Consider the following 14,359-nt stretch of genomic DNA (forward strand, 5'->3'; position numbering starts at 1 on the left):
TGAACCAGTTTGTGTCTTTATTCCCAGACAGGGCGATCCCCTCTCTGTCATATCGTTCCTCTTCACTTCACTTTGATGTTTATAGTTTTTCCATTGACTTTTTTGGGCTAGTGCAAAGGTAAACAAATAAGCATTGCATTATATCAACAGATGACCAGGGATGGGCACAACTCCCTCCTGCTTGAGTGGGCCATCAGAGGTATATTATTGCCTTTTGACTCTCTCTCACTCTATGACCATAAGGGCATATTTTCAATATAGATAAAATATTCCTGAAATATTACATCTTGCAATGGTTATGAGTATCGATGATACAAGCTTTCAGTAGAGATGTCACATGCTGCCCTTTCTGGATAATTATCATGAAATTGGTATGTCATGTGTAGTGAGTTTCATAGAATATCAGGGTTGGAAGGGACCGCAGGAGGTCATCTAGTCCAACCCCCTGCTCAAAGCAGGACTAATCCCCAATTTTTGCCCCAGATCCCTAAATGGGCCCCTCAAGGATTGAACTCACAACCCTGGGATTAGCAGGCCAATGCTCAAACCACTGAGCTATCCCTCCCCCCTGTTTGTCCAGTCTGAGGCAGGAGTTGCTTGTATAGAACAGTGAACCCTTTGCCAGTTGGCACCAATGGTCCTTTGTGTCATCTTAACCCTAATTTCCTCCCCTTTAGTAGGATTTGTGACTAAGTCTGACTTGATCTCACAACTAGAACAAGGAGAGGTGTCATGGGCCCTGGAACTCCAGGGCTCTGGGAAAAGAGGCATGCTGACAGGAACCTGCATTAGGTGAGGAATCAAGTAAACTGATTGAGGGATGAACAAGACAGCTGGGATTCCCACTGAGGCCCTGTGAGCTCCCCAGTTCTACCTCATTTCACCCATGACATGACTGTCCCCAGCCCATCCATATCCTCAGGGCAGACATCCCTCATGGCTTGCCACCCACTCTGACTGACGCCTGGCACTACCTCCCTCCCCCTGAGTGTTTGGATGAGGTGTAAAGGCAGAATTGGTCCTACCCGCACAGTTATTTGGGTTTGTTCTCCACATTCCCCTTTCTGAGGTTCCCTGTCTGGCTTCTCTCTATTTCTCAGCAGGTGATGAGACAGTGAATGAGAACAAGGAGGGGGATTCTCAGGAGAAAGGTCCTGAGCAAGTTGAACCATAGGGGATGGTACTAGGAAAATCAGAAGGGGATGTTTCCCAGACTTCTGAGCAGGGAAGAAGCCTGTCAGACACAGCTCAGGGGAGACATGGGCTAAATCCAGTCACCATGGGAGAAGTCTCAAAAGGCTTCCCACTCCCTCAGGCAACCTACTTGGGAGAGGAGCCAAAGACATGTGGTGACTCAGGAAAACTACAGTAGCATCTCATCCCTTATTAGACTAGGGTAGAAAATCTGCAGAGCAGGAAAATCCAAGAAATGCACTGACGGTGGAAAAAGGTTTGCTCATAAATTGAATCTTAATAGACACCCTAGAATCCACACTGGAGATAAATCCTATGAATGCCTCAGCTGTGGGAAAAGCTTCAGTCAGAGCTCCACCCTGATAAAACATCAGAAAACTCACACGGGGGAGAGACTCTATAAGTGTCCTAACTGTTGGAAAACCTTCCGTCAGAGCTTGCACCTTGCTAAACATGAGAGAACCCACTGGGAAGAAAAGCCCTTTAAATGCCCCGACTGTGCAAAACATTTCAGTTGCAATATGAATCTTCTTACCCATCAGAGAATCCACATGGGAGAGAAGCCCTACACGTATCAACACTGTAGGGAAAGATTTCAGAGTAGCAACTGTGTTAGTCTTTATCCATAAAAAGACAAGGAGTACTTGTGGCACCTTAGAGACTAACAAATTTATTAGAGCATAAGCTTTTGTGAGCTACAGCATCCGATGAAGTGAGCTGTAGCTCACAAAAGCTTATGCTCTAATAAATTTGTTAGTCTAAGGTGCCACAAGTACTCCTTTTCTTTTTACTGTGGGGACAGCTTCACAAAGAGCTCAAACCTTAGTGGACATCAGAGAACCCACACAGGAGAGAGACACCTTACAACTGTAAAGACTGTGGGAAAAGTTTCAGTGTGAGCTCAGACATTATAAAGCATCAGAGGGTCCATACAGGAGAGAAACCCTACAAGTGTGAAGAATGTGGGAAAAGCTTCAGTCAGAGCTCAGAAGACATTAGACACCAGAAAACCCACATGGGAGAGAGATTCCATCTCTGCCCCAACTGCAAGAAAAGCTTCACTCAGAGCTCAGCCTTTATTAGGCACCAGAAACTCCATGCAGAGGATAAAACCCTATAAGCTTCTTGTCTAGGGGTGGAGGAAAAGAATAACACATTTGCAGAGTCCTGTGGATATTAGTTTCATTTGGTGCAAGGGTTCCAGGCCACTAATTTCTCTCTCCCTCCTTCTTGTATTGCTCTATCCATATCACCTCTACCCTTCTAGAGTGTCTTCCCTAAAGCCCTTTCTTGATGCTTTATAAAAAGTTCTAACTCCATATCCTCCCTTTTAAGGTTTTACACTGCACTCTCCCCTCTGGCTGCCTCTTACCTCCCATCTTCTCTCCCCACCCCCCTTGTGCTCTGTGCTCTTCCCACTCTTCTTGGCCTTTTGCTCTCTTTAGGTCAAATGAGCTGGGGTATATCAGTGTAGTTCCATTGGCTTCAGTGGAGCAAGGCTGAGTTGCAGCAGCTGATGATCATGCCTGTTGTTTCCAGCTGGCTTTTTCCTGTGCCGCTAATATCCCCACCCTCTTCCCATTTCACCAAACTCCAATGGGCCACCAAATGTACACAGAGTTGGTGTGGTCTCCCTGTCCAAACTCCTAGGCTGAGCTAACAAAATTAAAGTCCTTACATGCAATGGTTAGTATGATAAAGCACCAGAGACTAGAGAATCATAGGACGGGAAGGGATCTTGAGAAGTCATCTAGTCCAGTCCCCTTCATTCATGGCAGGAATAAATATCATCTATCCCATCCCTGGCAAGTGTTTGTCTAACCTGCTCTTAATCTCCAGTGATGGTGTCAAGGTTCCTTCCCCACTCTGAACTCTAGGGTACAGATGTGGGGACCCGCATGAAAGACCCCCCTAAGCTTATTTCTACCAGCTTAGGTTAAAAAACTTCCCCAAGGCACAAAGTCTTTGCCCTTGGATTAGGTAAAACACTGCCACCACCAAGTGTTTTAGACAAAGAACAGGGACGGGACCACTTGGAGTCCTATTCCCCCAAGCCCTACACCCCCTTTCCTGGGGAAGGCTTGATAATATCCTCACCAATTGGTACAGGTGAACACAGACCCAAACCCTTGGATCTTAAGAGCAATGAGAAAAAAAAAATCAATTAGGTTCTTAAAAGAAGAATTTTATTTAAAGAAAAGGTAAAAGAATCACCTCTGTAAAATCAGGATGGTAAATACTTTACAGGGTAATCAGATTCAAAACAGAGAATCCCTCTAGGCAAAACCTTAAAAGTTACAAAAAGACACAAAAACAGGAATACACATTCCCTCCAGCACAGTGAATTTACAAGCCAAAACAAAGAAAAACCGAATGCATTTTCTAGCTAGATTACTTTTACTAACTTTACAGGAGTTGGAGAGCTTGCATCCTTGATCTGTTCCTGGCAAAGATATCACACCGACAAACAAAACCCTTTGTCCCTGCCCCCTCCAGATCTGAAAGTATCTTGTCCCCTCATTGGTCATTTTGGGTCAGGTGCCAGTGAGGTTACCTTAGCTTCTTAACCCTTTACAGGTGAAAGGGTTTTGCCTCTGGCCAGGAGGAATTTTATAGCACTGTATACAGAAAGGTGGTTACCCTTCCCTTTATATTTATGACGCCCCCCCAAATCACAGATAGGGTGGAATACTGGCTGTGATTTCTTCCTGGAGCTCTAGGAGAAAGACTTAAGACACATGTATCTCTAAATATACTATTAACTGTATAGAGACTAACAATATTTTCCACATCTCAAGGACTATTTTAACCAGTTGATTCTGGGAAACTTTTATGGGAGAGTGCATCAGCCACTTTGTTAGAAGCTCCTGAAATGTGTTGTATGTCGAAATCAAAATCTTGGAGAGCTAGACTCCACCGAATAAGTTTTTTGTTATTGCCCTTGGCGGTATGAAGTCACTGTAGTGCAGCATGGTCGGTTTGCAGGTGGAAACGCGGTCCCCAAATGTATAAGCGGAGCTTTTCCAGAGCGTAGACAATGGTGTAACATTCCTTTTCACTAATTGACCAGTGGCTTTCCCTCTCAGACAGCTTCTTGCTGAGAAACACTACAGGATGGAATTCTTGATGCAGTCCTTCCTGCATTAAGACTGCTCCCACACCATGCTCGGATGCATCTGTGGTTACTAGGAACGGTTTGTCAAAGTCTGGGGCCCTTAACACAGGGTCAGACATGAGTGTCGCTTTAAGCTGGTTAAAGGCCTTCTGACACTCTTCAGTCCACTGAACTGCATTTGGCTGTTTCTTTTTGGTTAGGTCTATCAGTGGGGTGGCAATTTGGCTGTATTGCGGTACAAATTGCCTGTAATAACCGGCCAAGCCTAAGAAGGATTGGACCTGTTTCTTTGACTTTGGGACAGGTCACTTTTGGATAGCATCCACTTTGGCCTGTAGGGGGTTGATAGTTCCTGGACCCACCTGGTGTCCAAGATAAGTCACTTGGTTTAGGCCTATTTGACACTTCTTAGCCTTAACAGTTAGTCCTGCCTCCCTTATGCACTCGAAGACCTTTTGTAGATGTTCCAGGTGTTCTGCCCAGGAATCCAAAAATATGGCCACATCGTCAAGGTAGGCGACTGCATATTCTCCCAATCCTGCTAGGAGACCATCTACAAGTCTTTGGAAGGTGGCGGGTGTATTCCGCAGCCCGAAAGGGAGCACATTAAATTCATACAGCCCGACATGTGTGATGAAGGCTGACCTTTCCTTGGCGGATTCATCTAGCTGTACCTGCCAGTACCCCTTGGTTAAGTCCAAGGTAGAGATGAACTGGGCCCATCCCAGTTTCTCCAATAGTTCATCTGTGTGTGGCATGGATAGTTGTCTGGGCGAGTTACAGCATTTAGCTTATGGTAGTCCACGCAAAAACATAGCTCCCCATTTGGTTTGGGAACTAGAACCACTGGAGATGCCCATGCACTGCCAGAGAGGTGGATTACACACATTTGTAGCCTACCCTGGATCTCCTGTTCTATAGCAGTTTTAGCTTGAGGAGACACCTGGTAAGGTTGGGCTCTAATTGGGTGAGCACTACCTATGTCAATGGAGTGGTATGCCTGTTCAGTCAGTCCTGGGGTGGCTGAGAACATTGGCACGTAGCTAGTGCGCAGCTCATTGATCGGCTGTCACTGCATACGCCCAAGGGTCATGGAGAGGTGGCATGGAAGAGATGAACCATCACTTTTCCCTTCATAGTAGACACCTTCAGGCCACTCAGTGCCATCTCCTCCCTGGGCTGTAAACTGACAAACCTTTAATTCTCTGGAATAAAAGGGCTTTAGAGAATTAGTATGGTACACCTTAGGCTTTCGGTTGGAGGTGGGGAATGCTATGAGATAATTAACAGCTCCCAGGTGCTCCTGGACCACGAATGGCCCTTCCCACAACACTTCCATTTTATGGGCCTGGAGTGCCTTTAAGACCATGAACTGGTCCCCTACTTTGAAGGAATGCTCTCTGGCATGTTTATCATACCAGGCTTTTTGCTCTTTTTGAGCATCCTTTAGGTTTTCTTTAGCAAGGGCTGGAGAGGTTTGGAGGGTGTTTTGTAGATTGGTTACAAAGTCCAGAATGTTAGTTCCGGAAGAAGAAGATGTAAACCCCTCCCATTGCTGCTTCACCAACTGTAGTGGCCCCTTAACCTCGTGGCCATATACAAGTTCAAATGGTGAAAAAACCCTAAACTGGGATGTGGTACAGCTCTGTAGGCAAAGAGCAACTGCTGCAACACTAGGTCCCAATCATTGGAGTGCTCATTTATGAATTTACGTATCATGGCCCCCAAAGTTCCATTAAACTTCTCCACCATGCCATTTGTTTGATGGTGGTAAGGAGTGGTAACCAAGTGATTCACCCCATGAGCTTCCCAAAGGCTTTCCACAGTTCCTGCCAGGAAATTAGTTCCTGCATCTGTAAGGATGTCAGAGGGCTAACCTACCCTGGGCAAAAAAGTCTGTTAGTGCCTGGCACACACTTTTAGCCTGAGTATTGCTTAGAGCTACTGCTTCCGGCCATCAGGTGGCAAAATCCATAGAAGTCGGTATGTACTGCATTCCTCTGGGTGTCTTTTGGAAAAGGACCCAGAATATCCACAGCTACTTGCTGAAATGGAACCTCAATGATGGGGAGTGTCCGAAGAGGGGCTTTGACCTGGTCTTGGGGTTTTCCCACTCTTTGGCACACCTCACAAGACCAGACATAGGTAGAAACATCCTTGCCCATTCCCTCCCAGTGGAATGACTTTCCCAAATAGTCTTTGGTTCTGATCATCCTAGTGGCCATGCTGGGGTGAACGTGTGCTAAGCTCAAGCGCTTTAACTGGTACTTAGTTGGAACTACCAACTATCTGAGGATGCCAGTCTTCCTGGTGTCCACCAGAAAGTTTCCTTGTAGAAAGAGAACTTTTTTATACAACAAACCTGGATCGATTAGAAGAGCTGAGAAGTGATGGGTTGCTCCGTGCCCAAGCTCTCTGGAGTCTTCCATCTGCTTCCTGTTCGGTCTGGAACTGTTCCCTTGATGTTGGGGACATCAGTTCCTCACTGGATTGTGGACCTGGGCTTGGTCCCTCTGGAAGTGATGCAGGTGATGGGGCTGTTTCCATGGCCTGTGAACTGCTCTCCACTGGTGCACTATGTTGGGGTTCAGGCTCCAGCTGAGTCTCTTGTGTAGGATTATCTGCTGCTGCCAGTGAAGGTTCAGTGGGGCCCTCTGGTGTTGGGGTTGCAAGCAAGGTTCTGGTGCTGGTTGTTCTGCCGGTTCCAGTTCTAGGACTGGCTCTGTCTGGGTGTCTGTGATTGGATCCACTACTGTTGTTGTAGACATTGGCATGGGATCCAGTTCCATCACCTTTGACCAGGTCCTGGTAGAAGTCTCCAGAACAGAGCTTGGTGTGACAGCTTGCTTAGCCTGTCTGCGGGTGATCATTCCCACCCTCTTGGCTAGCTTCACATGATTGGCAAAGTCTTCCCCCAACAGCATGGGGATGGGATAATCATAGACTGCAAAAGTCCACTTTCCTGACCAGCCCTTGTACTAGACCAGCAACTTGACTGTAGGCAAGTCAAAAGAGTTTGACTTGAAGGGTTGAACTGTCACTTGGACCTCTGGGTCAATTAAATTGGGGTCCACTAAGGAAGTGTGGATAGCCAACACTTGTGCTCCGGTGTCCCTCCACACTGACCTTCTTCCCGCCCACACTCAGTTTCCCTCCGCTCTGAGGGTATCTGGGAGGCATCTGGACCTGAGGACCTTTGGTGGGACCCCGGTGTAGTGAACTGTAATCTGTTGGGGTTCTTGGGGCAGTTGGCTTTACATGACCTGGCTCATTACATTTAAAACATCATCCAGCTGACTGGTCACTGGGGCAAGGTGGGTTGCTGGAGAACGGTGTGGCGGGACGATAAGGTGTCTGGAGGGTTCCTTGGTGTGTAGTTGGGGCCTTGGCTGCCCCTGGTAGTAGTGTGTGGTCTGAGGGTGTCCCTTCTGGTATCTGCTCCAACTGTGACCAGGGTTGTTTCTCTCTCCTCCCTCCATCCGTTTTGTTCCGTTTTGCCCCTCCTCTCCGGCGGTCTGGGACTGCTTGTATTGATCAGCATAAGAAGCAAGACTTCCTGCTGAGTCCATTTTCTTATCCCATAAAGACTGTTTTATATCATTCTTGGACACATTCAGGAATTGCTCCTGTATCATCAAATCCTGCATTCCTCCAAAGCTAGTTACATCCTGTCCTTTGAGCCATTTATCAAACAGATCTGTCATCTGGTTTACATAAGCCACATTACTTAGTCCAGGTCCTCTCTTAAGGGCTCTAAAGTTTACTCTAAGTTTCAGGTGTAACTTGAAATTGTTTTTAAAACCAAATCCTTGAATTATAGTTAGAAGCCTCCTCAATAGGCATCTTATTGAATATGTCCAGAGCTCTTCCAGTCAATTTTGTGACCAATGTGGTCATCTTGTGAGCTTCAGGAATTTTATGGAGTGTGCAGTCTCTCAAAGGTGAGAAAATATTCAGCAATATCACTGTTATGCATCATACTGTGGACATAGTTGCTCCCATTTGTGGATTGTTGGGAAAGGATTGTTAGAGTTATTCGGTATGTTCTGCTGAGCCTTTGCCTTCTGTATCTCCAGTGCATGCTTCCTCTCTTTTTCCCCTCTCCTCCATAGCTCTCTGGTGGGCAGCCTCTTCTGCCTCCACCCTGGCTTTTTCTTTGGCCGCTTGTGCATCAATCTCTATCTGTCCGAGTTCTACCCGTCTTTCATGTTCCTTCTGTCTTTCCTCAGCTTCCAATCTAGCTAATTCCAGTTTCTGTTGAACATTGCATTGTCATCCTAGCCTCTATGTTTAACCTTGCTATACCTGAGAGAGTTAGAAAGAAAAAAAAAACTGGCTTGTAAAATTTTGCTGCGCTGTAACCCGATAGCTGTTCTCAGCCTACAGAAAAATCCTTTTGTTATGGAGCTGCTCTGTCCCTAGGCAGAGAGACAGAATCTGCAGCTGCAATCACCTTTTACAAAACCTTTTAAAATCCTGCTGTGCTTCTGGTTCAAAAATGATCCCACCACTCTGCTATCATTTCAAGGTTCCTTTCCCACTCTGAACTCTAGGGTACAGATGTGGGGACCTGCATGAAAGACCCCCCTAAGCTTATTTCTACCAGCTTAGGTTAAAACTTCCCCAAGGCACAAAGTCTTTGCCCTTGGATTAGGTAAAACACTGCCACCACCAAGTGTTTTAGACAAAGAACAGGGAAGGGACCACTTGGAGTCCTATTCCCCCAAGCCCTACACCTCCTTTCCTGGGGAAGGCTTGATAATATCCTCACCAATTGGTACAGGTGAACACAGACCCAAACCCTTGGATCTTAAGATCAATGAAAAAAAATCAATCAGGTTCTTAAAAGAAGAATTTTATTTAAAGAAAAGGTAAAAGAATCACCTCTGTAAAATCAGGATGGTAAATACTTTACAGGGTAATCAGATTCAAAACAGAGAATCCCTCCTGGACAGAGGCAAACCCTTTATGGGTGAAAGGGTTAAGAAGCTAAGGTAACCTCGCTGGCACCTGACCCAAAACGACCAATGAGGGGACAAGATACTTTCAAATCTGGAGGGGGGGCACCAAAGGGTTTTGTCTGTCTGGGTGATACCTTTGCTGGTAACAGATCAAGGATGCAAGCGCTTCAACTCCTGTAAAGTTAGTAAGTAATCTAGCTAGAAAATGCGTTCGGTTTTTCTTTGTTTTGGCTTGTAAATTCACTGTGCTGGAGGGAATGTGTATTCCTGTTTTTGTGTCTTTTTGTAACTTAAGGTTTTGCCTAGAGGGATTCTCTATGTTTTGAATCTGATTATCCTCAGTTAACTAATGCAATTAATGTAAAAGTAGTTAATTGCCGTTTTAATCACACTGTTAAATAGAATTGAAAAATTTGATGTTTTTCTATATTTTCATATATATTGTATTGTGTTGTAACTGAAATCAAAGTATATTTTTATTACAAATATTTGCACTGTAAAAAAGAAATAGTATTTTTCAATTCCTCATACAATTACTGCAGTGCAATCTTTCATGAAAATACAACTTACAAATGTAGCTTTTTTCCCCTCTTACATAACTGCACTAAAAAACAAAAATAAAACTTCAGAGCCTACAAGTCCACTTAGTCCTACTTCTTGTTCAGCCAATCGCTAAGATAAACAAGTTTGTTTACATTTACAGGAGATAATGCTGCCCTCTTATTTACAAGGTCATCAGAAAGTGAGACTAGGCATTTGCATGGCACTTTTGTAGCTGGCATTGCAAGATATTTACATGCCAGATATGCTAAACATTTGTATGCCCCTTCATGCTTCGGCCACCATTCCAGAGGCTATGCTTGCATGCTGATTATGCTTGTTAAGAAACTAATGCATTAATTAAATTTGTGACTGAACTCCTTGTCCTTGTGACTGAATGCATGTCCCCTGGAATGGTGGCTGAAGCATGAAGGGATGTACGAATTTTTAGCACATCTGGCCTGTAAATATCTTGTGATGCTGGCTACAACAGTGCCATGAGAACGCCTATTCTCACTTTCAGGTGGCATTGTAAACAAGAAGCAGGCAAAGCTTTTGACACGGTCTCCCACAGTATTCTTGCCAGCAAGTTAAAGAAGTATGGGCTGGATGAATGGACTATAAGGTGGACAGAAAGTTGGCTAGATTGTCAGGCTCAACGGGTAGTGATCAATGGCTCCATGTCTAGTTGGCAGCCGGTATCAAGAGGAGTGCCCCAAGGGTCGGTCCTTGGGACAGTTTTGTTCAATATCTTCATAAATGATCTGGAGGATGGTGTGGATTGCACCCTCAGCAAGTTTGCAGATGACACTAAACTGGGAGGAGAGGTAGATACCCTGGAGGGTAGGGATAGGATACAGGGGGCCGTAGACAAATTGGAGGATTGGGCCAAAAGAAATCTGATGAGGTTCAACAAGGACAAGTGCAGAGTCCTGCATTTAGGACGGAACAATCCCATGCACCGCTACAGACTAGGGACCGAATGGCTCGGCAGCAGTTCGGCAGAAAAGGACCTAGGGGTTACAGTGGACGAGAAGCTGGATATGAGTGGTTCTAAATAGTCCTGAACCACTTCTTTCTCCACAGAGGGCTGGTCACCTCCTCCCCATACTGTGCTGCCCGGTGCAGTCATCTGGGAGCTGACCTTGTTCGTGAAGACAGAGGCAAAAAAAGCATTGAGTACTTCAGCTCTTTCCACATCTTCTGTCACTAGGTTGCCTCCCTCACTCAGTAAGGGGCCCACACTTTCCTTGACTGTAAAACCAGCCTGAGTCCATGATTTTTGATGTCTAGCAGAGTTATAAACTTAAGATCCCAGGATCATCTTTTGAAGGTGTTGTGCAGGTTTCCCTTTAGAATGAGGACGGAGGTCAGATATGGAGTGATCATTTTGTGAAAAGTGATATTTTATGATTTTTTCGATGCTTTCATTTGAAAGCATGGTGATTAGCTGGTTCCACCCACATAGTTGTTGTTGGGGCATTTGATGCACTGGAGAAAATACACTACATGTTGTGACAGGCAGGTGTAGGACTCATGGATCTTGAAAGGTGTGTTGTGAGGGGAGGGTATTGATCATCATAGCAGAAGAGGAAAAAATGGTTACCTACCCATACAGTAACTGTTGTGCACATATATATTCCACAACTGTCCTACCTTCTCTGCTACTTCAGATGCTGCATACAGTGGTGCGAAGGAACAGAGGGAGGCAGTGAACATGCCCCTTTTATTATTTTGTCCGCTGGCAAAAGTCTCCAACTCAAGTGCACAGGGTGCACATACACATACATTTTCTGCCACAGGTGCATAACACATCTCAAAGGACAATAGTTACTGTACAGGTTTCAGAGTAGCAGCCGTGTTAGTCTGTATCCACAAAAAGAACAGGCGTACTTGTGGCACCTTAGAGACTAACAAATTTATTTGAGCATAAGCTTTCGTGGGCTACAGCCCACGGTCTGATGTGTCTCCATTTAGTCTTTTACGTAGAGACTGTCCGGTTTGGTCAATGTACATGGCAGAGGGGCATTGCTGGCACATGATGGCATATATCACATTGGTAGATGTGCAGGTGAACGAGCCTCTGATAATGTGGCTGATGTGACTAGGCCCTATGATGGTGTCCCCTGAATAGATATGCGGGCACAGTTGGCAATGGGTTTTGTTGCAAGGATAAGTTTCCTGGGTTAGTGTTTTTGGTGTGTGGTTGCTAGAGAGTATTCCAAGGCAAGGACTGGCCTGTCTCCCAAGATCTGTGAGAGTCATGGGTTGTCCTTCAGGATAGGTTGTAGATCCTTGATGATGCGCTGGAGAGGTTTTAGTTGGGGGCTGAAGGTGATGGCTACTGGCGTTCTATTACTATAGGACAGGCCCAACAAAGAAAGTAGGTGACTTCTGGGTACTCTTCTGGCTCTGCCAATCTGCCCACGAAAGCTTATGCTCCAATAAATTTGTTAGTCTCTAAGGTGCGACAGGTTCCTATTTTTGTAGTTACTGTATAGTAACTTCCCCCTTCAGGCTGTCTGCAGACTCAAGCAGGCATCACTTGGTCAGTTACAATCTTCAGATTTTTAAGGTTTTCTTTGAGGTTGTGGTGGTGGTGGACATGAGCTGAGACTTTCAAAGCATCAATTAGACGCTTTTGAAAGTCCTACCATGGGTCTCCAAATCACCTAGACAGCTTTGAAAAACTCAGTGTTGGGTTTTTTTATATGAAAGTTTTTATTCCAGAGTGTAATTCTGCAGCATTTAGTGGATTCCACTGCTGTGAAATCAAGGAAAACACTGACAACCCTACTAATAGGAAATAACCTTGCTGTGGCTGAGGGAGAAGAACAAAATAGTTCTAACTTTTATATTCCAGTGACTGCAGCTGCTGGGAGTCTGCTCTTTAGACTTTCCATCACCACTAACTCCTACAGGAGGAAGATTAGGGAATCAAAAGGGGTCATGGAGCTAGTCAATCCAGGTATTTTTTTTAGATTCCAGGAACATTAGGTGCAATATATTTTACTGCTATGGCTCTGAAATTCACACTGATACTTTTCGTGCTAGAAAAATGTATCAGAAAATAAAACTTATTTACAAAACAATTACAATGGAACTAGTATAGACATGGATTCCAAACATACCTGGATTAATTATTGACCCTCAAGAATAGGCACAAGGAATTCAGTCAGGGAGTTAAGTCAGGTAACAGGATATTTTCTGATTAGTGGGAGGAGTAAGAGGAAGGTTTGGAAGAGCAGCTGGCTGGGTGGGCTTTGTGTAAGGATGATCTCCAAAGTAATTGTAAGGAGTTGGCCATGGGCTATAATGCGACTGAGCAACATCTCATTCAGGAGCATAAAGGCCTCTAGGCAGACAAGCACGCCCTAGGGGAAAGCTTTGAGGGGCTGGGAGAGGCATAGCTGACTCAAATGATTGATGTGGTGGAGGATTCAAGGACCTAGGAAGCTCCAAGTTGTAGAGGGAATCTGTTGACCAGAATCCAATCATTTGCCTCATGTGAAAAAATTGGAAAGCATCCAGCGGAGGGCAACAAAAATGATTAGGGGACTGGAACACATGATTTATGAGGAGAGGCTGAGGGAACTGGGATTGTTTAGTCTGCAGAAGAGAAGAATGAGGGGGGATTTGATAGCTGCTTTCAACTACCTGAAAGGAGGTTCCAAAGAGGATGGATCTAGACTGTTCAGTGATAGCAGATGACAGAACAAGGAGTAAAGGTCTCAAGTTGCAGTGGGGGAGGTTTAGGTTGGATATTAGGAAAAACTTTTTCACTAGGAGGGTGGTGAAACACTGGAATGGGTTACCTAGGGAGGTGGTAGAATCTCCTTCCTTCGAGGTTTTTAAGGTCAGGCTTGACAAAGCCCTGGCTGGGATGATTTAGTTGGGGATTGGTCCTGCTTTGAGAAGGGGGTTGGACTAGATGACCTCCTGAGGTCCCTTCCAACCCTGATATTCTATGTCACATAACGACAATCTGGAATGGTGTGTGAGCATTAGGACAGGCACTGCTGCAAAGGTTCCACAATGTGAACTTCACTGGCTGGTGCATCCTACAAGTTTGTGAATATGCAGAGGACAGTGGAAGAAATAGGGTGTGGAAGATCCCCTTCCTCCTTAGTTAGTTGGTGTGGTGAGAATCTGTAGGAGGAATATCTGCGCTACCTTCAGTGAAACCACTGCCCTTACTCTGCCCTCAGCTCCTGCCAGGATCTTCTCCAGGAACCAAGCAACAGGATTCAGGAAGTGGAAGGGAACTGTGCAAGGGAAAGAGGAGTTCTGGGGGGACTATGAAATGGTTGCAGTGGGGATCCCCCTTTGTCTCTCAGGGGATGGAGTTACCATGAAGGAAATGGGTAAAAATATAAGGAGATGGAGGGATGGGATAGGCAGTGTGAAAACTGGTAGATTTAACTATGTCTGTGCAGTTAGGGAACTATCAGTGGGGGGAGAAGATCAAGATATGGGGGGGGTGTTAATTTTTCATTTTAAAGTCTAATCTCATGACCACTTGCCCTTTAAAATAAGCCATGGGGTTCTC

At 45.3% G+C, this 14,359-nt stretch overlaps 1 protein-coding gene across 1 annotated transcript in view; it reads left to right on the forward strand.

Annotated features, from left to right (window-relative positions):
• Positions 1-14,359, forward strand: part of LOC114022087 (zinc finger protein 595) — a 59,376-nt gene that overhangs the window by 27,290 nt on the left and 17,727 nt on the right. The window contains exon 6 of the mRNA XM_037914413.2: positions 1,487-1,765. Coding sequence (XP_037770341.1) covers positions 1,487-1,765 — 279 coding nt within the window. The remainder of the gene's footprint in view (positions 1-1,486; positions 1,766-14,359) is intronic.

This window comes from Chelonia mydas, chromosome 14, assembly GCF_015237465.2.
Source record: "Chelonia mydas isolate rCheMyd1 chromosome 14, rCheMyd1.pri.v2, whole genome shotgun sequence".
Lineage (NCBI taxonomy): Eukaryota > Metazoa > Chordata > Testudines > Cheloniidae > Chelonia > Chelonia mydas.